The sequence below is a fragment of the Quercus robur genome, chromosome 4 (genome assembly GCF_932294415.1).
Source record: "Quercus robur chromosome 4, dhQueRobu3.1, whole genome shotgun sequence".
Taxonomy (NCBI): Eukaryota; Viridiplantae; Streptophyta; class Magnoliopsida; order Fagales; family Fagaceae; genus Quercus; species Quercus robur.
The window spans coordinates 50,998,616-51,024,775 of NC_065537.1; the positions used below are offsets into that span (position 1 = coordinate 50,998,616).

The 26,160-nt window shown below is 32.3% G+C and overlaps 2 protein-coding genes across 2 annotated transcripts; one reads left to right on the forward strand and one right to left on the reverse strand.

Annotated features, from left to right (window-relative positions):
- Positions 1-5,864: 5,864 nt before the first annotated feature.
- LOC126722883 (uncharacterized) lies at positions 5,865-7,502 on the forward strand. The gene is made up of 4 exons (XM_050426025.1): positions 5,865-6,373; positions 6,614-6,724; positions 6,923-7,003; positions 7,187-7,502. Exons 1-4 carry the CDS (start codon positions 6,170-6,172, stop codon positions 7,259-7,261), a joined length of 471 nt encoding a protein of 156 aa, XP_050281982.1. The 5' UTR covers positions 5,865-6,169; the 3' UTR covers positions 7,262-7,502.
- Positions 7,503-8,128: 626 nt separating this feature from the next.
- LOC126722877 (protein GLUTELIN PRECURSOR ACCUMULATION 3) lies at positions 8,129-19,807 on the reverse strand. Its single transcript, XM_050426018.1, has 16 exons — positions 19,584-19,807; positions 19,382-19,479; positions 17,815-17,953; positions 17,687-17,715; positions 17,471-17,567; positions 17,276-17,331; positions 17,044-17,151; positions 16,575-16,631; positions 15,533-15,624; positions 15,327-15,411; positions 14,401-14,553; positions 12,400-12,500; positions 11,458-11,622; positions 11,256-11,368; positions 10,500-10,596; positions 8,129-8,463 (listed from the first exon to the last, which is right to left on the reverse strand). Exons 1-16 carry the CDS (start codon positions 19,643-19,645, stop codon positions 8,404-8,406), a joined length of 1,512 nt encoding a protein of 503 aa, XP_050281975.1. The 5' UTR covers positions 19,646-19,807; the 3' UTR covers positions 8,129-8,403.
- Between the last annotated feature and the right edge of the window lie 6,353 nt (positions 19,808-26,160).

The following is a 26,160-nucleotide window of genomic DNA, read 5'->3' on the forward strand; positions in this document are numbered from 1 at the left end:
TATAGTTATTGAAAAACTTCATTGGATTTTAATCACCAAGCATTTGGTTCAAGTGATACCTTAATAGTGATTAGTCTTTATTCATACGTGGTAAAAAAAAATATAAATAAATAAATTGATAATGTTCAACGTGAAAGACTATTATTTTCTAAGATTCTCAATTGAAAGTGATTTCATCCTTGCTTTCTTGGCAAAGAGTAAGGGTTAAGTGAAGAATATTCTATACTGTGTAAAGTTTGAAAATATGAAGAAACCATGAAGTATCTAGGGAATTATTCATATATTATTCTAGATTAAAAAATACGATATCTCCACAAAAAGAAGGTTGAAAAATACACCAAGAGTTTTATAACTTAATTGATACTTTTCTATGTTTCTAATGAAATTATATATATAAATATATATAGTGCACAATAGATTAAGATATTTAAAGTAAAAGACTTTGAAGTAAAATGCTGAAAATAAGAAAGCTTCAAAATAAAAATAGTATAGTAAAAGCAGTTTGTATTTTAACAAAATAAGGTTTTAATAATAGATTAAAACACTTACAGGAGATAGTAGATACAAGGCTTTGAATAGGAATGGAAAAATGTTACAAGCTTATAGGAAGTAGTCTGGAAACTATATGGAATTTGAAACTAGGAAAATTGAGTGATGTCTTAACTTGAAAGGGACATCCCTTTTATAGGCAAAATAAAACACTATTTAAATAGTGAATAGTAAACAGTAAAATTGACTTTTTTACTATTCATCATAGGTCAACAAAATTGTCAGCATATGCTGTCTAGAGGGAATCATCCCCATGGAGAACAGCCAAAGCAAGAGTCATACTCCTATCGGGGAATCCAAGCAGTTTTAGTAACTTTAGCAAGGAATCAATGTAGATCAGCAGTTTTATGTGCGTGTATATATATACACGCACACAATATAACAGATATATCATGACTAATAAACAATGAAAAATGTACTTCAAGATATGGAAAAATTCACATAATTCCCTCTCTTTAGTCTTTTCAATTGTGTTATGGTGTGGGTTCCAGTTAAGTCAACTAGTAAAACTTTGGATGGTTAAATAAGAGATTTGAGATTTAATCACCACCAGTGGCGACGCCAGGAACACCCTGACTTGAAAAAAAAAATTATATATAATAATTTAAATTTTTTTATTTGTTTACCCTTTAAAAAAAAAAAAAAAATAGGAACACCCTCAGAATTTTTATGCCAAACAAATTTTGAACTAAAATCTAAAAAAAAAAATTGTAATAGAACAAGCCCAAAAAAAAAGCCCAGCTTCATTGTGTTGCCATAAGGCATTGGTACTCAGTCAGTAAGCCAATAGAGGTAGAGACATGGTGGAAAGAGAGTGAGGTAGAGACATGGTGATGACAGGGGCAGCTGGAGAAGAGTCTCGAGACTGGAGATCAGAGAGAGCTTGAAAAGTGAGAGGTGAAAAGTGAAAACTAAAGACAAGAAGAGAGCGATCTGGATTTTTTTATTTTTAGTTTGAGTTGATGTTTTTATTTTGCGTGCAAGTCTCATACTAAAGTGCAAGCTAGCTGTATACAACCTACCTAGGAACTAATGAGATGAAAAAAAAAAAAAAAAATTTGAAGATAGGTGGTAGATTTTCTACCAATGGGAGAAAGACATGTTAGGCTAAAAAATTAATGAGAGAAAGACATGAGAAAAAAAATTAATGAAGCAACTAAACACCAATAATTAATAATTTAATTAACTAATACATTATAAAAGACAAATAAATTAAATTATGTTAGGCTAAACAATAATTAATAATTTAATAATTAATGAAACAACAATACATATACACTTAGATTAGGCTAGAGTAGAAATTTTATCTTGTATCCAACAAAAAAAAAAAAAAAGACAAACAAATTTATGAAATAACTAAACAATAATAATTAATAATTTTATTAATATTTCAAATGAATTTATAGTTTATTGTACAGGTACCTTTGTTCATTTCTTTTCTTTTCATTTTTTTTTTTCCTTTCGAGGTTTTTCGGTGTACAAAATGCAAATTTGTTTTGGTTTTAAGAAATTTTTTTTTAGGCCAAATCTTGAATTTCGGCCAGTATTTACTGAAACGTCCCGAAACACTCGAAATAAACTGAAATAACCTGAAATTTTTTCAAAGTGAAACAGGAATTCCTGGAGTCGCCATTGATCACCACCTAAACAAAAACCAATTAATGTCTTAATTTGATTATAAAGAGGTATAATTAGAAGAGGATGTCATAGGTTAAAACTTTTTTTTTTAAAAAAAATTGTTTTATGATAGGACAGTTGAAGTCAATACACTCCCGGTGCCTGCAATAAGAATCTATCCAAAACTCACCGTTTTTATACTTTATAGTGAGAAAAATACGGCATAATTAAAGGCATTTCAATTTTCAAATAGATCAAAGACAGAGACCGGTAAGAGGGCAAGGACAAAGAATGACGGCAGGCTTTTGCCTACTCGGTATGGTTCTCTAAGTTAGATTTTTCTCTCTTTCATCTTATTCATCAATTTATCATTTTGTTTTGTAAAATTGTTTTCAAAGTTGATTATTATTTTTTTTGTTCTAAAATCTATTTTTTCTATATATATATATATATATATATGTGTGTGTGTGGGTGGGGGCTGGGATTAAGAGCCAATAGGATATGAACAACATTGTTTTACTTATATAAGAGAATTGAGTAGCTTGGGTTTAGAGTTGAGAGAAATTGCAGCAAAAATTATTACTCAGTTTGAAATGTATTAAGTAATAATTATTATGTTTTTTTAATTTATATTTTGTTAATGATTAGACATACGTTTTATTATTATGTATTCGTTAATTTATTTTCAAATATTTGTATAAATCCCATATTAATAGGTATATATATCAATCTTTATATAATTCTCATTATTAAATGGTGGAATTTTTTTTTCTCCATACTCTACCCCCAAAGTAAAAATTTTGGTTCCGTCTCTAATTTTTATTATTATTATTGAATCAAATTAATTTATGATTTTGATGATTATAATAATAAAAAAAATTAGGTATCTATCTTTTGGGATTATTGTTGGCAGATACTTCATCACAGCATGACATATTTGGCACCAGAGAAGCTTGCTTAGACAACTAGACAAGGTAATAAGAAGAAAAAGGATCCAAAGCTGACAGTTAAAACAGCATCAGATCACCTTACTCTACAGGCTAGTTTACACAAAAGTATACAAGTGAAGAAGATGTATATATATATGAAAAACAGGGCTAGACATGGCCGCCTAGAGGTTTCAACAAAGTGAATACTGATAATGGAGCTCTGTTTGAAGAAAAGAATATAGGCCAGAGTAGGAGTAGTGGTCACTGGTCAGGGATGAGAATGATAAGGTTGCCGCGGCATTGAGAGGCATTCAATTTGGAAGGGACATATCTAATCAATGAAGCAAAGGGAGCTTCTACCAAAAAAGAAGCAAAGGAAGCACTCAGAGCTCAGAAGCCAGAACTTTCAAAAATGGTATATTTCCTATGTGGGTAGAAACGGTAACAGTGACATATATAGTGTAGCACATTGTATGTTCAACATGTATAAAATATCAATGCATGGATGGAAGAAGTGCCAGACTTTCTTGAAAGGCATATATTAAATGATGTAACACACATTAATTTATATATATAAAGCTCTGCTATGCCTTACATATATTATAAATAAATAAATAAATAAAAAATGAGACCTTTATTTAAAAAGAGAGAGAGAGAGAGAGAGAGACCTTGGAAATCCTATTTATGATAGTGTAGAATATAGATTATTCTCATTTTTGGATTGTGCTTGCTTTTAATAATTAAACAATAATCGTCAATTTGGTTGAATAGGCTTGCAAATTAGACCCATATCTATTAACCTGCCCAAGAAAAGGATATATGGGTAATAAGAATACCAATCTGTTTTAGTTGAGTTCCTCTCGAATTTTTACCAAATTCAACCGGATCATACCTACACTAGAGCCAATCCATTGCAAAGTTTATATTATAAAATTTTATTTCTATTTTTTAAAGACTCATTTTCAATGAATGTTTATGTACTAAAATAATTTTAAAATTTCTATATTATAGAAGAATATATTATTGATATTCCTTTTCAACTTGACATGGAATTTTCAAATAGAAACATTTTCAGTATTGGATCTATTAATTATATTGAGTATTTTTTAGTAATTTCATCATAAATTTTCTTCATAATCATTTTATATTTATTTATTTTACACAGTATGTTATACTCTTCAAAAAGCTCTATACATTTAGTTCTTTTTATAGTTTTTTTTTTTTTTTTTGATGAAAATAGTTACTCTATTATACACGTTTTTTTAAGGAGTGTTTGGTTCGCTGTGATGTTACATTACACCATAATATTACGTTATTGTAATCTTACCTTAATGTAATCTCACATTGTTTAAGAAAGTGATGAGATTAAGATGATGTGATATATTTTGTAATTTTAAATTATAGTAATGTTAGAAAAAATAAAATAAACCAAAAACCTTAATGTCACATCATTGTAATGTGCATCACATTAAGGACACAACACAATAAACCAAACACCCTTTTAGCGTATGTGAAACTAAGGACTAGTGGACTTTTAAAATTTATCACCAAAAGATAATCCAAGTTTTAGTTTTGAGTGTTTCCTTAGTTCTTTAATTTGTATTGAATGAAAAGATGAAAAAAATATATATTAAAAATTACGTTTAGGTTTCTTTTTATTCTATTATTTGTTTGCATGTGAAAAAATACGGATCATGACTTAACCAACCAATTGATGATTGGGTTTGAGTAATAAGAATAACAACTCGTTTAATTTCACCTGACTTAACTAACCAATTGATGATTGGGTATGAGTAATAAGTATAACAACTCGTTTAGTTTCATCTATTTTCTACTTGTACCCATTTTGATTAGTATCCAACCGGGTCACACCTGAATCTGTGATCCGACTCGTTAACCAAGTTTAAGTTGAAGGAAGTATGGTGGTGCGGTGGAGTTTTAGGCTTTTAGGTTCTCACATCAATGCTTGTATGATAGAAAAGTATTACATTTTAGCCAATTAAGTCCAAAATTCACCTACATTAAACTATGCAAAATTATGTAAAAATACAGGGTTGTTAAGTAACCTTGTAAATTTACATTGACACTATTCATTCTGCATTTCCCTTTTTTTTTTAGGTATCCCAACAATGAAATAAGCGAGTAAATGGTGGTTGTTGTGTGTAAGAAAGAAAAACAATTAAAAAAAATTGATATTTTAATTAAACATAGTATAAAATAGATAATTTAATGTGAAGTGTTTTGTAAAAAGAATATGTAAAATAGAAAAAGTAGATTATTATATTAAAATAGATTGAAATTTTTACACGAGCAATTAAAAAAAATTGATATTTTAATTAAACATAGTATAAAATAGATAATTTAATATGAAGTGTTTTGTAAAAAGAATATGTAAAATAGAAAAAGTAGATTATTATATTAAAATAGATTGAAATTTTTACACGAGCCGATGTGAATGCTTTAGTCCATGATGTCTATGTAAGAAAAAATATGGTTTGGACCGGTAGTTGTGAAATAAATGCACTAATGCCTGGCCCCATAAGGAAGCCGTGAACACAAAACAATACTGCCATGTCATGTGATTTCATGTGACAAACTTCCTCTTGCTTCAAGCAATCTTGCTTGCCAGCGTCACCATGTAGCTTACTTGTGAAATCAGTCTCTCAATTCAAATTTGATAGTTTAACTACCTAGGGTAAAGAAAAAGAAAAAAGAAGAGGATACATTAACTACAGGTAAAGAGTACACAGTATTTAGCAGAAGAATCCTTAAGATTTTTAAGCTGTAACATGAGACTTCAAGAGTAGTAGCTCCAACTCTAAAGTGCCTAAATGTAACATGTAGATTTGTGTAAAGGTTAGCACCAAGATTTTGTTTTACATGTCTTGCTTTCATTGTTGTTAACCGAAAACGAAGTCAAAAGTCTTAAAGCTTTCTTGGGTGACAACTACTTCTCTTGCTTTCTCTGGAATGTTTTCAAAAGAAAGCAAGTCTCAAGCAAGAGAGACTTTGAGGGGGTTACATAAAGAATAGGTAGAGGTGGGTTTTGTGGGAGCAAAGAAGCCTGGTGACTAATGCAAAAAATGAAGAACATTGGGAGCAGTGGAAGACTGTCAACTGAGGAGAGTGAAGATGAGGATATCTCAAGGTTGGCCATATCTACATTCCAAGCTAAAGAGGAAGAGATTGAGAGGAGGAAGATGGCAGTGAAGGAGAAAGTTGAACTTCAGTTGGGACGTGCCGAAGAAGAATCTAGGCGCTTGGCACAGATTTGGGATGTAAGTTTTTTTTTTTTTTTTTTTTTTTTTTTTTTTTTTTTTTTTAAAGGAACACTAAACTCTTTAAATTTTCTAACTATTACAGAGTTTTGAAGCTATGAAAAGGGAAAAGAAACGTTATTTCATTGAACTTCAAATTTTAAGTCTTAACTCTTGATCAAAATTGTTATTCATTCATAGTTTCTCAAAAAAAAAAAAAATTACTGTTATTCATTTGCCTTTTATCACACAATCTATTAGGAGCTGGAAGTACTTACAGATCCTATGAGAAAAGAAGTGGCAGCTGTACGTAAGAAGATTGACATGGCTAACAGGGATCTAAAGCCGCTGGGGCAGAGCTGCCAGAAAAAAGTACTTGCTGCTATAACCATTAGTCTTCCTTTAAATCTCATCTTTATCGATTGAATTGTTTCATGTTGCCTTTCTCTGAATATATCCTAGCTTGCACATCGCATGTATCTTTCTTTTTTTCTCTAGTGTTTTTGGAAAGTTTATATTATATAGTTTAATTATCACTATGAGTTTTGCATGTTGATTGGTTGGCTATAGGAGAAAGAATATAAAGAAGCCCTGGAAGCTTTCCAAGAAAAGAACAAAGAAAAAACTCAGCTAATAGCCACATTAATGGAGGTCAGTTACAAACTTGACATTTTACAATGAAAATTACAACATTCTAAATGATGCTCCTCTTTTTATCCAAAAAGAAAAGAAAAGATGCTCCTCTTGGATTTCTTCTTTACATTTTCAGAAGTTTCTCCCCTACCCCATTTTTGTTTTTCTTTTTAATTGTCTTGTTTGTGATCTTATTTCCAGTTGCTGACAGAGAGTGAGAAACTAAGGATGAAGAAACTTGAGGAGCTGAGCAAGAATGTAGAATCCAGAGAGTGAGAAACTGAGGATGAAGAAACTTGAGAAGCTGAGCAAGAATGTAGAATCCATAAACTAAGATTTACAATACTAATGGGTGGTTTTGCTTGTGAGTCTGTACTAGATTAATTTCCAGAATAGTAGGTGCTGATCTACCTTTAAAATTTCTTGTACTACGAGAATTACATCATGCCATGCCTGAATAGGGTCTGATAAGCACTGAAACAGTCATGCAATAAAATAATGTCATTATTCAGATACACATTATTGTTACCTCGAAATGTTTCCCTATGCATGTTATGGTATTTTCAAATCAAGATTTCTTATTCATCCAGGAGACAAGCAAACTAGCAAGTCAATGCATGTTATACTATACAAGGTTCTACACTTCATCTATAGCCCAAATGGTTTTTATTCGTACTTAGCATATCCTGTTACAAACTAATTTTTATGCAACAAGATTGAATGTATTCATCAATTTTACACTCTTTTTGAGTACCTAGGACTAAAACATGTTATTAAAGAAACTTAACTGGATGGCTGATGGGCTAATGAGTGTTAATCCAAACTCAAGACAGAACATATAATACCTCTAATAACCTTTCGGTGTTGACAAATATAATAAGTTTTACAACCATACACCTTTCTGCAGCAAAATCTATGAGAAGTTAGGCTGACACAAAGAGTTCTACAATTCTCAAAATTGCCACTCTAAAAATACCAAAGCATCCTACTGATAAATCTGCAGCTGAATAACTCTGATATGTCATGATATTGTAGCACTACTGACTACACACCATTGTGTGAGTAAGGACAATTTTCGTTAAAAAAAAAAAAAAAGATTTGAGGACAATTCAAGACAGTAGCAAATTACAAAGCATGTTGTACGGCACACTGAGACAGGCAAGATTTATAGGACTTTATAATGAATAGGTATTACAAATTTGTATTCAAGCAACACACACACCATAAAAAAAAATAAAATAAATAATAATAATAATAATAATAATAATAATAAAAAACCTGTTTGTACAATGACTAATGGTTTGAGGTAGTTCCAAGAAGAAGACTCTCCCAACATATTTCATGAGATAAGGAAATCTAGGACACCATTAGGCAATCTTAATTTATTTTCTTATAAAGGAAGACTCCCCATATATTAATTAATCCGAAAGAATCTGTTTGTACTCTGTGAGCAGCAATGGGAGATCATCCATACGTAACTGGAAATCATCAAAGAAGTTGTGATCAATGAAAGAAGAGGAAAATATGGAAGTCAAGAATTTGAATCACACATTGCACTAAAGCATGAGTAAATAAGCAAACCATGAAGGATAATTTAGATGAAAGTTATATTCAATCAGTACATTAATTAGTCCAGCATGTAAACCATGTATAAATATTAAAATAAAATTTTTTTGTTAGTGAAACATTAATTCAGAGAGCAAGATCGCTATATATAATGTGGATTCACACTCGCAAAATGATTTGTGTATTAAGGATCATTTAGGTACTAAAATGCATGGTGGACAAATATTAAAAATTTTATATGTAAGAATAGAGCATGACTTAATGCCATCTAGATATCAAAATCACCCAAGCCCTATAAAAAATTTGTACAGCTGTCCATAACATCCAAATTGTTTTCTTGCTAGAAAATAGATGGGAGCATGAACATTCAATAAAGGGTGTCATATTTTTCTCAGCAAAAAGTAGCTTAGGCCTTAGATTGCATAACAAAGATCCCCATGATGTTGGTATGCATCATAATGAGGGTCAGTTGAGGGAAATGAGTTCATTAATTAAACACCTTGGGCATGAAATACCCAGACATGAGTACATCAGATCAAAGGTGTTCCTGGATCCCCATTCCAATCGGTCACTGAGTCCTATTGAGGGTGGAGATAAGATGAGGTGGTGTTTGGGGTCGAAGGGGGATATTGATATAAAATCCTTTTATGGTGCATTGAGGGGATCTAGCTCTATTACTTTTCCTTGGAAGGGTGTGAAGGCTCCACATCATGTCTTTTTTTGTTTGGACAACTACATGGGGGAAGGTTCTCATAACAAACCATTTGAGGAAAAGAGGCTCCACTATTATGGATTGGTGTTGCCTTTGTAGATGTAATGGGGAGAGTGTGGATCATCTGCTCCTACATTGTGGTGAAGTATCTCAGTTATGGAGCTTTGCCCTTAGATCTTTTGGTGTTTATTGGATTCTACCTATGAGGGTTATTGACTTACTGGCCAGTTGGAGGAATTGGTTGGGGAAGCATTCTTCAAATGTTTGGAGTTTGGACATTGTGTGATGTGGATTATTTGGAGGGAGAGAAATAATCGCATATTTGAAGATTCGGTGTTTTCTAGAGATAAGATCTTAGCTTTGTTTGCGACCACTTTGTTTGATTGGTCTCATGAATGGGGATTTACTTCTTCAAAATCCATTATGCTGTTTTTAGATTCACTTTCTTCTTGTACATAAGTTGTTTTGTTTTCCTTTGTTGCTTGTACATATTTCCTTCATTTACTTCATCTCTTTGATGGAGTAGTTTCTTTTTGAAACAAATTTTTCTTACCTATCAAAAAGATATACCGGTTACCCTCTCTCTCTCTCTCCACCAAATCATTTGTTTCTTATTTTGCAGAACTTCTCTCTAATGTCTCTCCTTTGATGGCTCTAAACTTGCTAAGCCAATCTCAAACCACTTGCAATTGGCTAGGGTCATCTGCATTCCTACTAAACACTGAATTGGAAATGATCTAAAAAGTTCCTCGACAAATCCAAATGATGTTAATGGGTCCAGGCATCTTAATACTAGAATGATGATTTAATTTGACAAACCAAACACACCACAGGGAGGGTCCAGAACTATATCTGATTAAAAAGTAAAATAAAAAAGTATATTTGAGGCATATTCCTCCATTCCAAAGCAAGAATTATACATCTAAATTTAAATTTTTTACGTTTTATTTGTTAGAAAGTCAAAGTCAAATATTGACCATGAATAACCGAATAAAAATTAATACACTGAGCTCTTAATGACATGAATATCGTATCTTTACTTTCTATATGCATATTGATGGTGGGGAATGTCTGAATAGGCATTTGATGCTTTTTTTATTTCATCCAAAAAAAGTTACTTAAATAAAGCTTCTAATACCTACATGCATGGAAAATAAAGGTGTCAGCCCAAAGTCAGCTCAAAAGGAAAAAAGAAAAAAGAAAGACTTGGGTCCAAAAGCCTTGCATGGTTAATACCTGAGAGGCATTTTTAATATGATAAAACCGATAAGCATCTTTTCCAAGCAAACCAACTTCAGCAGAATGCAGATCAGATCCATCATTAGCCCTGTGACTGTTAAAACCCAGAGAAACAGGAAAAGGATTACTTGAACTAAGTTCTGAAGTAGAAAAATCAACCAAATACAGGTGTGAAGCACTCAAATTGAATTGAAAAGCCTCAAGGATATATCTGGAGAGATCATACAACAGTGAAGAGAAAAATATTTGAAGGACATCTCTATGCAAAGTTAAACTGATATGCACCCAATTTAAAAGAGAAATGCAATAATTGTTGTTAATGTTATGGATAATAGTTGGAGGCTGAGATGGCCAAGAAAAGTTTAGGAGTCTTTCATGTTAATGCCTCTAATATTATAATGCTTTTATGGCGATCACCCTGTTCTGAAATTTCTAGAACCATCCTTCATTTAGTCAGTGGGTAGTACAATGACTCAAAACACTAAATCAATCTATGCCTTTGAATGTACAAGCCATTGTCATCTTCCACAACAAAAAGATAGGGGTCGTTTACTTGGATTCCATAAGGTCACTTGAAAGCTAGAGAAAGTAAAAAATTGCCCCCCTTCCCCCCCCCCCACAAAAAAAAAAGGTACAGACACTCTATTTCAAGTTATCACTTGCATAGCTAGAAGATAATCTAGCATTGAGAGATGTCAGCTGTTATGATTTAAGTGAACATAAACAAGTGATGGCGCAAAACTTTTTTCTTACAATTGATGACGGGCTATCAAACGTTGGTAGTCACGAAGCAAGGGCCCAAACTCCTTAAGTGGTATAGACCTTGGTATAGCCTTCCTCCAGTGATCACGAAGTGCTTCAATTGCCTTTTTACGACCAAAAAAAAAAAAATTCAGTTAAAAAAAGCTAAGAGGTGAATAACAAAGTAAACCAAATTTTCTTCAATTTGTTAAACCTGCAAATTACTAGACACTCTTTCTCCAAACAAACTTGATGCTAGTTCAAAGAATTCTTTATCTTCCAACTCATCTACAATTGGAAACCCAGGACTAGAGAGTGAAACTGAAATTTCTAATCTTCTTTGTAACTCTGAGACAGCAGATTGTTCCCTTTGGCTTCCCTGTCCAACATATGGAAAGATCATTCGCATGATTAAAATCTTAAATTTAACTAGGTACAAGGTGGGCTGTAAAAATAATCATAACACATCAAAGGAATATTAAACTTAAAAGGACGAGTACAAAATTGATTTTGGTTCAAACTCGATTTTGGACCAAAAGCTTAAATGTTGTTTATGTAAAGGGAAATTTGTACTTAGAAGGATGGGTATAAACTCAATTTTGGTTCAAAATTTGTTTACATTACGGGAATTTATATTGAAACTTTTAAGAATGTCCATACAAATACTTAAACTTGTAATAATACCATGGTTTAAACTTCAACTACCATTTGGACTTTGGTTGATGCAGAAATTCCATAAATTTATAAACTTTGTGTATGTTCAGAACCCCGCTACCAGAATGCATCAATGACATAAGATGCACCAGACCAAGAGTTCTCAAAACAATACATTTATCAAAAGGCCAATTTCCTTATATGTGCTCTCGTCTGCATAAGTTATGGAACAGGTCACTACAGACATTGGCATCTGATGCATACCTCTACTTTGTTGCAATTTTTTTTTTTTTTTTGGGTTACCAAAAAATTGAAATTTGATAAGTTAAACTATTTTTTGTCACCATTTATTGCAAATTCATAGTTTAAAAGTTCAATATGAAATTGGCAAAAAGATTCAGTCTACTTGAAACAAATACAAGGTAAGGAGATTGCTTGAGCTCCTTGGTCAACAAGCTCAATAGAAAACGCTAGGTGTCATTAAAAGTAGCAGTAGTTATACCTCAAGTGCAGATTGGACATTATTATTTGCTATTGCAGCATCCTTATTTTCAGGAATATCATTGGGTGGAGATGCAGTGAACCGCTTTGCAATAGGGTCCTCTACAAAACAAGCAGAGTTGACAAAAATTTATTCCACATAGAATCTGCAGAAGTAGAAGTTGATCCATTGGCTTAAATATAATCAAAACCTGTTTGACTTGGGGCCTGGTCATCATTAATTGAAAACCTAATTTCAATTTAATAATGTTACATGAAAACACAAAACTTGCCCTCCACACCATTCTTATAGAAGGGCATGTCATTTGAGGTAGAGATCATTGACAAAAATACTTCTAGTTAAATTGTTACCATGGAAATATGCACCTAACCACATCATAAAGTGTGATATAATAAAATAAAATGCCATTGCATACAACATTATGCAATTCCTTACAAAGTAGGAAAAAAATTACAGTGCCTGACCATCATAACTGAAAAACCTAACTTCAATTTTATAATCATATGTTGTATAATAAAAGTCGGGTCATCCAAGCCGTGGTTAGGCAAGTGTCCATCTTCTCTATGCAACAAGTAACTACAATCTCCTTGCGCCAAGTGGCTGCCCTTTATTAAAGACTTGAATAAATTACATAATTCCCCTATAGTTCGTGGTTATTACAAATTAGTCCCTAAATTTTAACTAGAATCATTAACTTTTTTTAAATTGTTACAATTCACACCTCTCAATTTGTCTCTATTAACTAAAAGTAACAGCTATTCGTATAAGTTGTGACTAATATATCTTAACATAACCATTTCATGTGAAACTATAAGACCTCTAGTAGACTAAACGAAAATAGTAAAATTGCGTAATAATTGGTCATTTAGTTATTGGTGCCTCTTTTTTCTTTTCTTTTTTTGCCAAAGTTTATTTTTTATTTTTGATAATTCAATAGTTAACAAATGTGGGAGGTGGGGGGGGGGGGGGGGGGGGGGGAGAGGGGGTTGTGCTTAATTTTGGATGTCTTTGTTGGAAATTCTAGAAGGTGTCAATTAAACTGCAAGGCTCTTGGCCTATTGCCAAAGCTTCAAAACGTTTAAAAAATACTAAAAACATAATATTCAACTACCAATAGTTTTTAGAAATCTAATATAAGTTTCAAAATTTATATTATTTTAATAATCTGCTTTAATTTTTTGTTTTAATAATAAAAATTTGGGTTTTACACGTTGTGCTTGCATTATGTGACTCATTATAAGTATATTAAAATTATTAACATAGTTTGCTTTATGTGAAACTCTATTATCAATTTTTAAAAAATTAAAAAAAAAAAAAAAAAAAAAACAAACAAACAAAGAAAAAAACTACTTTGATTAAAAACAAATTATCAAAAAGTTTCAATTTGTCATGTAACTTAAAACTATTATTATATTATTTGATTTTAACAATATTATTGAAATATTTTCTTTAGTTTGGATATAATTCTTAATTAAGCAGTGCATAATGAGATTTATTAGAGATATTTACTTAATTAAATAGCCCCATCCCCTCCCCACCCCAAGAGCACTTGAACCTGGGTCCTAAAACCTCCCCCCCACCCAAGCCTTATGGCTTAGGGAAGTACCAACTCGCCCAACATGCCAGTGCATCATGCATGCTAACAGTAGTGTTACATAAACCAAATAACTAGACATAATCAAGATTCATAAAAATCAATCACTTGCATAACATATTTTGGTAATTCAACAAAATCCCCTCTAGCTAATCATTATGATAGAAAATGAATGTAATCTAAAGAGGAAATGATATTGCATACAACATTCTGTAAATTCTCCAATCAAAAGATCTGTTGGAGACAAACTGATGTATTATCAAGAAGATTTTGTCATACAAGAATCAAATTAACGGTTTGGATGTTTAGAAATTATCCCAGTGAAAATCTGAAAAGAAAAAAGGTATCATTTATCAAACAACAACTAAATGACTCAATAAATAAAGTAATTCAAAGCAAATCGGTACCTTCTGGGACCAACCACCACAGATCACCAAAGGTTGATTTGCCATCAAACCCACCAATTAATAGATGACGTGAACCAATAGACGTCATAGAGTGGTATGCCCGGGCAGCAGGGGGCTCGTTGCCAGTCGGTAAGCGCTTCCATTGTGCAGACACTAATTGCAAAAAAGAAACACAATTTTTTCAATAAACAACTACATATGAAACAGTAATTTCTATAGCTTGTTTCACCCATGCTAGCAAAATTTCACTGATGAAATGCTGAAACTGGTTTTACAGGTGTTGCTGTTATTATTATTATCATTTCTTTATAGAAAAAAAGAAGTAAAAATCAACATGTGAAAGTTGCAAGCATATCATATATCCACTTTTCAGTTCCGCTGGTAACAAAAGGACCATAAAAAATAGTCGTACACCATGTTTCTTCATCAAAGAAGTCTGTAAGTTACACTTTGTGTGTTGCTTATTTCTAAAACAAGTTATGAAAAATCTTTGTTACAACATTGGGGCTTTTCCATGAAACCAAACAATGTATGCATTATTGTCAGATAATCAAAACCATTTTTGGCTACAACACATTTGAACAGCCCCCACTAGGTATCTTGTGAGATGCATGTCCATGGAGAAACCATGTAGAAAAAAGAGAAATGTTGCCACTAATGTCCTTTAATCTATAGTTCTGAAAATGACCTCTCTCACACCACTATTTTTTTTTATTTTTTTTTGAATTTAAAAGGCACAATGTAATTTCACAAGTAAATGTCACACTTCGAAGAAAACTGTTTAAAAAATAAAAACAAACAACTTCATACAGGTAATAGTCAGAATATCTATAGCAAAAACAATATAGAAGGTTCATTAACATCATGATAACACATCCAGCACATATCTGCTAGGAATCCAACCAGCAAAGTTGTAAAGCACTCACACCGATCTAAAACAATGCTGTCATTGTAATAAATGTCATAACGACTCAACCAACCACCAGTCCCATGACCTCCAAATAACAATAGCTGCAAAGAAAAAAATTTAGCAGTAACATACAAGGAACTATAAGGAAAAAAGTTTCAGCATTGACAACACATGAACAGAAATCAACAAGGAGAATATAAAGGCTGCTGAAGACGTCATTACATAGTGCCCTCCGGAGGTCACAGTATGACCACAACGAGGAGAAGGAGCTTGACCTGGAAGCTTCAACTGGGTCCATCCAGGTGTTTCATTCTCTTCCTTCCACAACAAAGAAATGACATAAATTCAACTTAGTTTACAAAAGAACTTCTAATAGAACTATTTTTATTATTCTCTAACACTCAAGAACTGACTGAGAAATATCAATTCAAAAAAAGCATATGCAGGCAAGGATTTCTTATAAGTACTTATTAGAAGACAGAAATACACCTCATTGTCAAATAAACATGGACTTCTCCACAAATTAAATTCAGAGAACAGTTTCTTAATAGTATTTATCAGAAACAAATTTACACGATACATCCATTAATCTATAGAAGAGATTCATTCATTTTATGCATCTTTTGGCAGATGGCTTTGTACACTGAGATTCCAACCACTGCTTTCAACATATTTATTCTTCAAGAATATTTCCAAATTAGGGCCACATTGGATTTCTTGTGTGTATATATCACTCATCAGTGTTATCATGTTCCATGTAGCATTGGCAGGTAAAATCCATCACATAGATTGGGATCTATATCTACTACATGAATGGACGTCTAACACCAGAACTGTGTATGACATTACTTTTAGGAATTCATTATCTGCCATATCATTATGTAATTATAACTGCAATCCATTGCAATCATTCTATTCACAATAATGGATTGGTACCTTAGTCACAGTATCTTTTCAACATAGGTGATCTTCCACATGTTTTGTAAAGGAACTAAGAATATTATGTTTGATATACACTTGATCTGGAACTTGTGGAATAATATATTAAGAACAAAGAAATATGTAACCCAAATGAAATTATGAAATCAAGAAAAAGAGATTTGCCAAGCATAATGCAAAGCAAAGCTATATGATATATGCCACAACACCACTCATATCAATTTATTTGATGAAAAAATTTTAGAATACGTTCAGATTACTAAAGAGGATTAGAAAAAAAGGGAAGGAAAAAAAAAATAAGAAGAAAACAAAAGTAACTATTAACCTTCTTCAATAAGACCCTTCAAGCCCCATAAATCACCCATAATTGGCCCACCACCTCCTATTTAAGTCAAGAAAAAGCAGCCGTGTCAGTTACAAACATCTTAAATGAACACAAGCAAGTAAATAACCTACTATATAAGTATCTGAAATGTAATTAATTTAAACATTCTTTATAATAATTCACAGCATAGATGCCTTTAGTAACAGAGATATGAGAAGTATCTGAAATGACAAAGTTGATAACAATGGTATCAAATGTACATCTCTCCGCACCCTCACAAAAAATGGCAACTTTTGAATACAATTTTTTTTTTTTTTTTGATAGGTAAAGAAAGAAGCAAGAAACAAAGTAAATACAAAATTTTAATCAAGATGAAAATTTTAAATTCAATAATGACTCATCACCAAACATTGTTTCTAAGCAATTATAAAACCTAATCCCTATGTGAGCAGACAGAATGCTACTTCACCTCTGCCACCATAGACAAGCAACCTTTTCTCCACCATAGTAGCCGTGTGGCCGCATCTAGGTGGTGGTAATGATCCAGATACCGACAGCTCCATCCATTCTAGTGATACTGTTTCACAGAGCAAATCACATAGAATCTAATTTTAGTTTCCACCATTATAAAACATTCTCTCCTTAAATTTTTCAGGAAGAGAACATAAAATAAATCTGAAAAGACATAGAAAAGAGGTTACTTGTGTCCAAGACATACACATCTGATAACCACCTTTTACCATCCCAGCCACCATACCTGCACTCAATCACATCTTGCTTTATATAAAGTTGTGGAGAAAATCATTCCGCTTTTTTGTTTTTTGATAAGTCAAATACCTAAGATCTACACCAGTTATTTGATGAATAATGCTGCAGAGAGAAATATTGACACTCACATAACAATTTTCCGGTTCCCAATGGCTGAAGCTGCAGCAAAATCTCGTGGCGAAGGTAAGTCACCAAAACTGGTGAGCTCAGACCACTGCCATATATCTGGAATAAACATAACTTCCATAAATCCCGGTAAGTTGTAAAACAAGCACTAGTATATGAATTTTGTGACACATCAATCATTACTATGTTTTCCTGAAGCTGCTATATAAGATCCTTACCTGTATCTAGAACCCAAAAGTCACCCAACCTGAAAATCCATCCTCAGCATTAATAACAAGACTGAATTTAGAGCTACAAAGCACAAAACCCATGGGCAGCAAACATAAAGTAGAGCATGTGCACAAACCTTTTGCCACCATAACGCCCACCAAAGATGAACATGTGACAATCAATTGCAACAGCAATGTGAAATGCCCGTGGGCTTGGACCTACCTGGTCCTCAGGCCCACTTCCAGTGCACTCTGGCTGAAACCAAAGTTTGTTATCTGAAAATCAAAAACCAAGGATTGAGAATCTGGAATCACATTCAAACCACCCCCCCCCCCCCCCTTCTCCCAAAAAAAAGTCAAGCAGCACTAAATTAATGTATGCTAGTGTATCCTCTGTCTCTTTCTCTGAAACACACATGCACACTCCCCAAATACAGTCACTATATTAACATATTGTAGCTAGGGTGAATAAAAATTCATGAAACAGACCCACAGGCTCCAGGTTAAGTCTTCAATTTGGAACCATAACTAATTCTCTCCCGGGAACAATAATACCCTAGGGGCCAGGGTGCCCCAGAAGAGCAATACAATCAAGAAGCCCAAAATTAATGCATGTCTATATCCACTTTGTCTGTCTGAAATTCACATTAGGGCTAGTCAAGCCCACCCAAGCACAAGCTGCGTGACCAATGCCACCTGACCCAGACCAATCCAAAGGCTTGTGGTTGACTTGGAGGGCCAGGGCAAGCAGGCATTAGGGGGTAGCTTTTAATTTCTTTGGGGTTTCAGGCATGTCTCGTGTGAGGTAATTGAAAACCTAAGGACCCCAATCTGAGCGAAAAATTTATATATTTAAGACAGATGAACCCAATCCTTCTCTCTCTCTGTGTAGTGACAAACATGTAGATGGTCTTCCTCTACTTTCCCCTTTTTTTTATTGGCAAGTTTTCGCACACACCAAGTGGGATTTTGAACCCTGGCGCTTACCCTCCACCCTTTTTTATGCTCTACCAATTTGTTCTCAATTCTTACCCAATTTCTCCCTCTCTTCAACTTACCCTCCACCCCATTTGCCATAATCTATTTGGCTTGTGAGAAAATGGGTAAAAAATGAGAGAAAATATCAGATTCCTTAAAACCCGAGATTCAACTGATAACCAACCATCCTATTAACACTTGTTAACAGGTGGTTACACTCATCTTGTCGGTCAAACAACAGGTGGAGGCATCCTTCACATAACAGGATTCAGTAGACCAGTGATTTGACAACCTCCCCCCCACCTCCTCTCTCAACCCAAGCCCAAACAATCTGTGATCTCCCTTAACTCACATACACACCAAATAGAATAACAACAACCAAGCTTTCTCTCCACGTGCTTTGCTTCCCACCATTGTCCATGTCTCCACAGTTATACTAGTACTCAAATCCGGAAAATCAGATTCAAAGCTGAGTTCCTTTTTTTTTTTTAATCATTGTTTTATTTTCTATGTGATTTTGTTTATGAGTTTGGTTTCATTTTTTCCATACTAATTTTTATTGTTTTGTTTATCTTCTTAAAAAAATAACCTATGATCACCTATAAAATATAATTAAGAAAAGCAAAAAAAAAAAAAAAAAGTGAACAAAACAGTAAATACAAAGAATTTGAAAGAATGATAGGGAAAACACAGATCAGAAAAAGAAAAGAAAAGAAAAAATAGTACCAACATCGTAGACCACGATATCGCTGAGAAACTTCTTGTCAACAAGTCCACCGAACACGACCACCTTCGATTTGCCGATGTTGACCGCGGTGTGACCACTGAGAATATCCCAAAAAAGTCAATCAAGAAGCAATCTTGGAAAATAATACAAAGTGTCAAAAACACAGAGAGAGAGAGAGAGAGAGAGAGTTTGCGTGAGTGCCTGCGAGGTTGGGGAGGAGTGCCACCGAAATCGGAAGAAGAAGCTCGAACCCAGTAATGCATTTTTTGTCTTCTCTCTCTGAGTGTGTGTGTGTGTGTGTCTTCACTCACTGATTGGTCCAAAGTCCAAAGGTTTCAATGAAGAAGGAGTTATCAATCCAATTTTGTCACAAATTTTGCCTTTCAGGGCTGAATGGGATCATCACACTCCTCTATTGCACCAATTAAATTCAACAGTTGAGTTGTGAAAATAAATTATATTTCACTATTCTTTTTTTTTTTTTTTCCTAGTTTCATAATTTATTTTATAAATATTTATATGCACTTACATAAATAAGTTCTCAAAATATTTTTAAAATTATTAAGGTTACTTATAGTTCAAAATAAAATAATAAAATATAAGATTTAGACCAAATAAATGTATTGTAAAAAATTAAAAATATTATAATATTTTATTATTATCACAATATTTTTATAATTATTAAAATATAAAATAAATAAAAAATATTAAGTTCACAATATTTTTACATAAATAGAGGTCACATTAGAGAGGTCCGTTGCTATGGGATAAGAGTATGAGAGAAGAGCTAAAGGAAAAGAAGGAGAGATCGTGAATGAAAAAATTAAAAATTGAAGTAAATCTGTTTGGTAGTGTCTCAATCAAATTAGCAGAGTTTCTTACATTATTTAATTTATGATATTGCTACTCAAATTTTTTTTTTAAAACTGAAAACTACTTTTCAAGAGTTCTCTAAAGAGTACCATTCATAGCTATTAAACTCAAAGCAACCTAACCCATTGGTCACATTGGAAACTTGGTGACCTGACACCTAGATTGGTCTGGGAGTTTTAATGGACCTTTCTACATAAGATCCAGTCAAACCTGGCAGCTTGGGCTTGTGAAATTTATAAAATTATATATAGGTATACTTTATCGGCTTTTTTTATATTGTTTTATGGGTTATAATATGATAATTAAAAAAAAAAAAATTGCACTTCTCTGTCTACTTACCTACCTCCAAGGACTCATTTTATCAAAATACTACTATGTTATTGTGAAACCTTGATTTTAAATTATAATTGCTAGTTTAATTTAGGCATATGCCTATTTTTTTAATTTACTTTATGTTATGATTTCTTTTTCTTTTTCTTTTTTTGAGACAAATGATAGAAAAAAGATATGTTATGATTTCTTAAACATATATATATATATATATATATATCTTTTTTTAATTTTATTTGACCTTACAGTTCAACTAGTAACCTACTAGTTGAACTAGTGTCCCAATGACCTGACTCATATACTAGGTCAATGTCCAGACCGAATTTAATAACCATGGTACAAATATTGTATAGACCACGATATCGCTGAGAAACTTCTTGTTGACAAGTCCATTGAACACAGCCACCTTGATTTGCCAATGTTGACCGCGCACTACAAAAAAGGGACCTATAGTGGCGTTTCAAAATCGCTGTTGTAAGTCTCAAAACTACTGCAGTAGGTCCAGTTAGGCTATGCCAACGCTTTTTATGTTGGCACTTTCAAGCATTAGCTTAGAAGTGACATAATAGTCACAGGCGGGCTATACTGGTACTTTTCAAATCGCCAGTATAGGTCCCTATGGTTTTGTGAAGCTATACTGGCAGTTTCTAAAACTGCACTTTTGCCCTCTCTCTCTCTCTCTCTCTCTCTCTCTCTCTCTCTCTCTCTCTCTCTCTCTATGGCTTTTTGGTGTCACTTATTAGTCTAAGGTTTCAATGAAAAAGTAGCTATCAATCCAATTTTTTCACAAATTTATTTCGCAATTTGCTGTGTGTTGGGTTAAGATAGCTTGACCCCGATTAATTAATTCAATTACCCAAGTTGATTAATTATGTCAAATTACATGCAAATCGTGGAGGCATCAACAAATCACCAAAAAACTAAATGCAGCGAAGATTAAATAGACACGGTGATTTGTTGACAAATGGGAAAAACCTTTTGCTGGGGAAAACCTTTTGCAAAGAAAAAATCCCACCGAATGAATTTAAGGTCACCACTTCCAAAAATCTACTAATCAATAATTAAGTAGTTACAAGTATGAGAAATCTTATCACTATTCTGGCCTATCTCAAAATATCAACCTACAGTTGAACCTTTACTCCAATACCTAATTGGACTTGATCTTGTAGTAGTCTTCTTTCCTTTGTTACACAAATCTCAAATTTGTGACTAACTCCTTTGCACGGATCTCAATACGTGACTAACTCCAGCAACTTGAATGATTGTTGTTGGCTGCAAAATTCTTCACTTCATAAACAATGAAGATTAGGAAGCACTTATTTACAAAACCTTATGACGCATAAATGCACTAGCTTCTCCTAGAGTATATGAGTTCTAGGTCACTGTATCTATATGTGATGGCTTCTAATATATGTTGTATATATGACTAGAGTTGTGAGAAAATAAACTCTAATCAAATAATAGAGCATGAGCTGAATTTCAGATCTGAAAATTTTTAAATCGTAATTCTTGATAGATCGAGCTTGTGTTGAGCTTCTTCATTTAACCTCGATAGCAATATTTGTCAAGCTTCAGTCGAGACTTAATGAATCAGCTTTTCTTCACTTGTTTCTTGGATCAATCTTCATGACTTTAAAGATACCACTTGATATGTTTGAGTAACATACTTCTTGATATATTAAACTCAACTTAGATCTACCCAATTATAAGTAAAGTAAATTTTGTCAAAAGATTAGCCAATTACATAGAAAATATAACCATAACACTGTGATTGAACTTTAGGGGTGATCATCACCCTTCTATTGCACCAATTCAAATTTAATAGTTGAGTTGTGAAAATAAATAAAGACATAAATAAATAAAATGTACTAATATCCATCCTCAATTATGCTTTGTGTACATGCATTTAGTCCAAAGAATGAGAAATTATTAAATCTAATAGGAGGATTGCTTTAGTGGTCCTCCCAACCAATGAAACAATGCTACTCATGCAAATGTGTGAGTTAGCTTCCTAATCAGCATTAAAATAATAATGGTAATAATAATAATCACTAGGTGACGTTACATTTGCACAAGTGGTAGTGTTTCATTGGTTAGGAGTACCAAGAATGATCACTTCAACAGTTCACCAATGCACCTAATAATTTCTCTAAAAAAACTCGTATTTGTATATGAACTTAATGGAAAAGAACAAGTGGATTTGAGGATTTCCATAACTTGAACAAACATTAATAAATAAATAAAAAAGAATAAAAACATTCACAAGTAAACTAAGACCGGTCCCAAATAGCGTGCGCCTACATTACTTCATAGTTTAGATAGAAACTATGAAGACTCTAGTAGTGTATGTTTTCTTTTTTATTTCTTTTACAAAAACTGTTGTGTGGGCCCAATGTGTTTTGGAAAAATAATTACACTTCTGATGTTTGGTTTCTTGTCTGGCAACATTATTCTTTAGCTTTGCTATTTCCAACATGGTACTATGCTTTTATATTTAATCTACCCCATGCTTAGATGAAAGAGTTGAGAGATAACTTTGAGTTCATTGGACCTTTTGATCTTATGCTCATATTATAGGAAACTGAATAGGGAAAAAAAAAAAAAAAAAATAGTCAGGAGACAACCTTTGTAACAAATTACGGATGTTGAGTTGTCCCTATCAATTGAAACATAAAAGTGAATGAGTAGAGATCCATTAAGCAGTTCAAATAGATTTGAATGCTTATTTCAATGTAAACACACAAAAATCGCAAATTTTCATTTTCTCATAATACTTAATAGTTTGTTTTCCGTTTTCTTTATATATATATATATATATATATATATTTATGTGTGTGTGTTTTTATTCAAAATAGACGTATGTTGTTTCAAACAGAAACTATGATATCGAATCTTTACCTCTCTGCTCCTTAGCTCTCAATGGTGATCACTTGATTGGTCCCCTAGTTAAATCTCTATAATAGCTTTGTGTATCAAACTGTAAAAGTGATCTTGGGCATTTCAAAGAGACAAAGGTGATGGGGGATGGTGATGGGAATGGTAATTGGGATCTTGTGAGTGATAGGTTTAAATATATATATATATATATATGTATAATTGATAGGCATGATCTTGTTATTAAAAAATGGCTCTCCATTGTTTCATGAATATATGCATTCTAGTCATTTTTATGTTCTATCTCTTGTGACTTTACCATTAACGAATTCTAGTGATTAGAACAGGTATTTGCTACTACTGAGAGGTAAAGTAAAAAGAGTGACCTGAATAAAAGTTTAAGATATTGCAAAAAATCTATGTAATTAACTTTTTGAAAGTTTTCTTGGAAAGAGTTAAAGTTGAAGTAATTGCCAAGAATAATTGTTGGAAGTCATTAGACGTTGAGAAAGAGGTTCTAAGTATAAAAGTAGATGAGGACTCTTAAGCGCTAAGATTTTTATCAAAACTATTTACCAGACATGAATTTTTTAATCTTTCAAAGTTGAAGTTGCTATGAGCAAAGTTGATGTAAAGTTAACCAAGGATGTTAATGAGAAGAATGGTGATAAGGAGATTGTTGATGAGTAGGCTGACATAGACGAATTGTCTCATAAGATATCCAATCTTAGATTGCTTTCTTCTTTATCTATTTCCTCACAATACTTAATAGTTGCTTTTCATTTTTGTTCTTTTTATTTACATATTTGTTTATGTTTATGTTTGCATATATTTTTATTTTTATTTTCCATAGTTATATTCTTCTATCCCCTTTTATATATATATATATATATATATATATATATACATGCGCAATGAGAACCATAGTTATAAACATAAGTATAGTGGTTTCTTTACTCATGCAAAAAAAAAAAAAAAAAAATTGTTAACTTGGTTTATAGATATGGATGAATTGAATTGAAACTAACCTTGTATTATAACAAATGAACTTTCAATTAATTAACTAAATTTAGGATGTCAAATGTCAATGCTTATCCAAATACCTTAAATTTATGTTTAATTTACAACATTTCTTACGTCAAATGAAGAATTTATATGCTTTCATTTAAATGAGCATTGTATCCATTTCTTACATATGCCTCCAACTCCTTCTTTGTCACATAATCTTGTGATAATGCTTGCTTCAACCTTAGTCGAAACGAGGAGAAGTTGTATGATTTTTTTGCCTTATAATGGTCGAATCAATTTCAACAACCTTAAAACATAACTCTTATTAAAACAATCCATGCGTGTTGACCACTACTTGCAAAACATAACAGTTAAACCTGGGAGCTCCATGAATGCTTGAAATTTAAAGTTCCTGAATTCTATCTCTTTCGCCAATGTCAAGTTAGACCCCACATCTTATTTGAAAACCAAACAATCATGACATAGACTATTTCTAGTCCAATACATTGGGGTTTGATTTGGATCTCTTGCATCAATCCAAACAGTGGAGCACACATTGAAGGGAAGTAAACCTCTAACCTTACTTCACTCTCTGCATTGCTAATAGAAACAATCAGGGGCGGCCCAACATAATTTGGGGCCTAAGGCGAAAAATTTATGCGGGACCTTAAATATGTAAATATTAATTAAACAAAATTATTTAATACTAATCAAATTAAGGTTAATTTGATACATTAAATACATAAATAATACCAACTAGACTAATGTTAATTTCATATAGAGAATTGAATATCATAGTTGAATTATAAATATTAGTAAAAATAAATAAAAATATATTGCGATTGAAAAAGATACTTTATTTTGGATATAAGACGATGCATAGTTAAATAAAATTGTAATCTAATTTTTAATTTTATATTTTGATTTTAAGAGAGAGAGAGAGATTGATATTATTAGGTGTATGGTTTTGTAGGATATTAGTTTACAAAAATCAAAGTCTCAAACTATTAGGGGAGATTAATCTATAATTGATGATTTAACACATTTGCAACACCTTTTTGAAATATTTTAGGGTTTCAATTGAGTTAAGATTCTATTGGTCTTGTACTTTGAGAGTCTTAATAGAAATGAAAAAGAAAAATGCGCTAATTAAAAGTATTATAAAATGTTCAAAATATAATGTGATATTGTCTCTCATTGATGAACTTCATCAATTTAACTAATGAATGTTTATATCACGTTTTTTGTGATTAATAACATGGCAATTTGTAAGTCAATAGTAAAATTTGTACATCACTAATAAAAAAAATGTACAACCTTTAGAAAATATATATAATTTTATAAAAATTTGGGCATTTAATTAGAAAAAGTGGGGCCTTTTTTCCCAAGCAAAATTTTGTTTTTTGGTGGGGCCTTAGGCCTAGGCCTAACTTGCCTAGGCCTTGAGCCGGCACTGGAAACAATACATATTAGATCTCTTGGACATAAGATGCTCATAACATCATCTCTTACTCCTTTCAGTTTTCTTTGCAAACAAACGGTCTATAAGTATTGGAGCATTAATATTTGTCAACCCCATATAGTCTAAGACTAAAAGACGTGAACATCATAGCCGAAGTTTTGTTACACTAAAAAAGGTGAAGCATTCTATGAAGGCCAGAAATGAAGAATGATATATTGTTTCCATAAACAG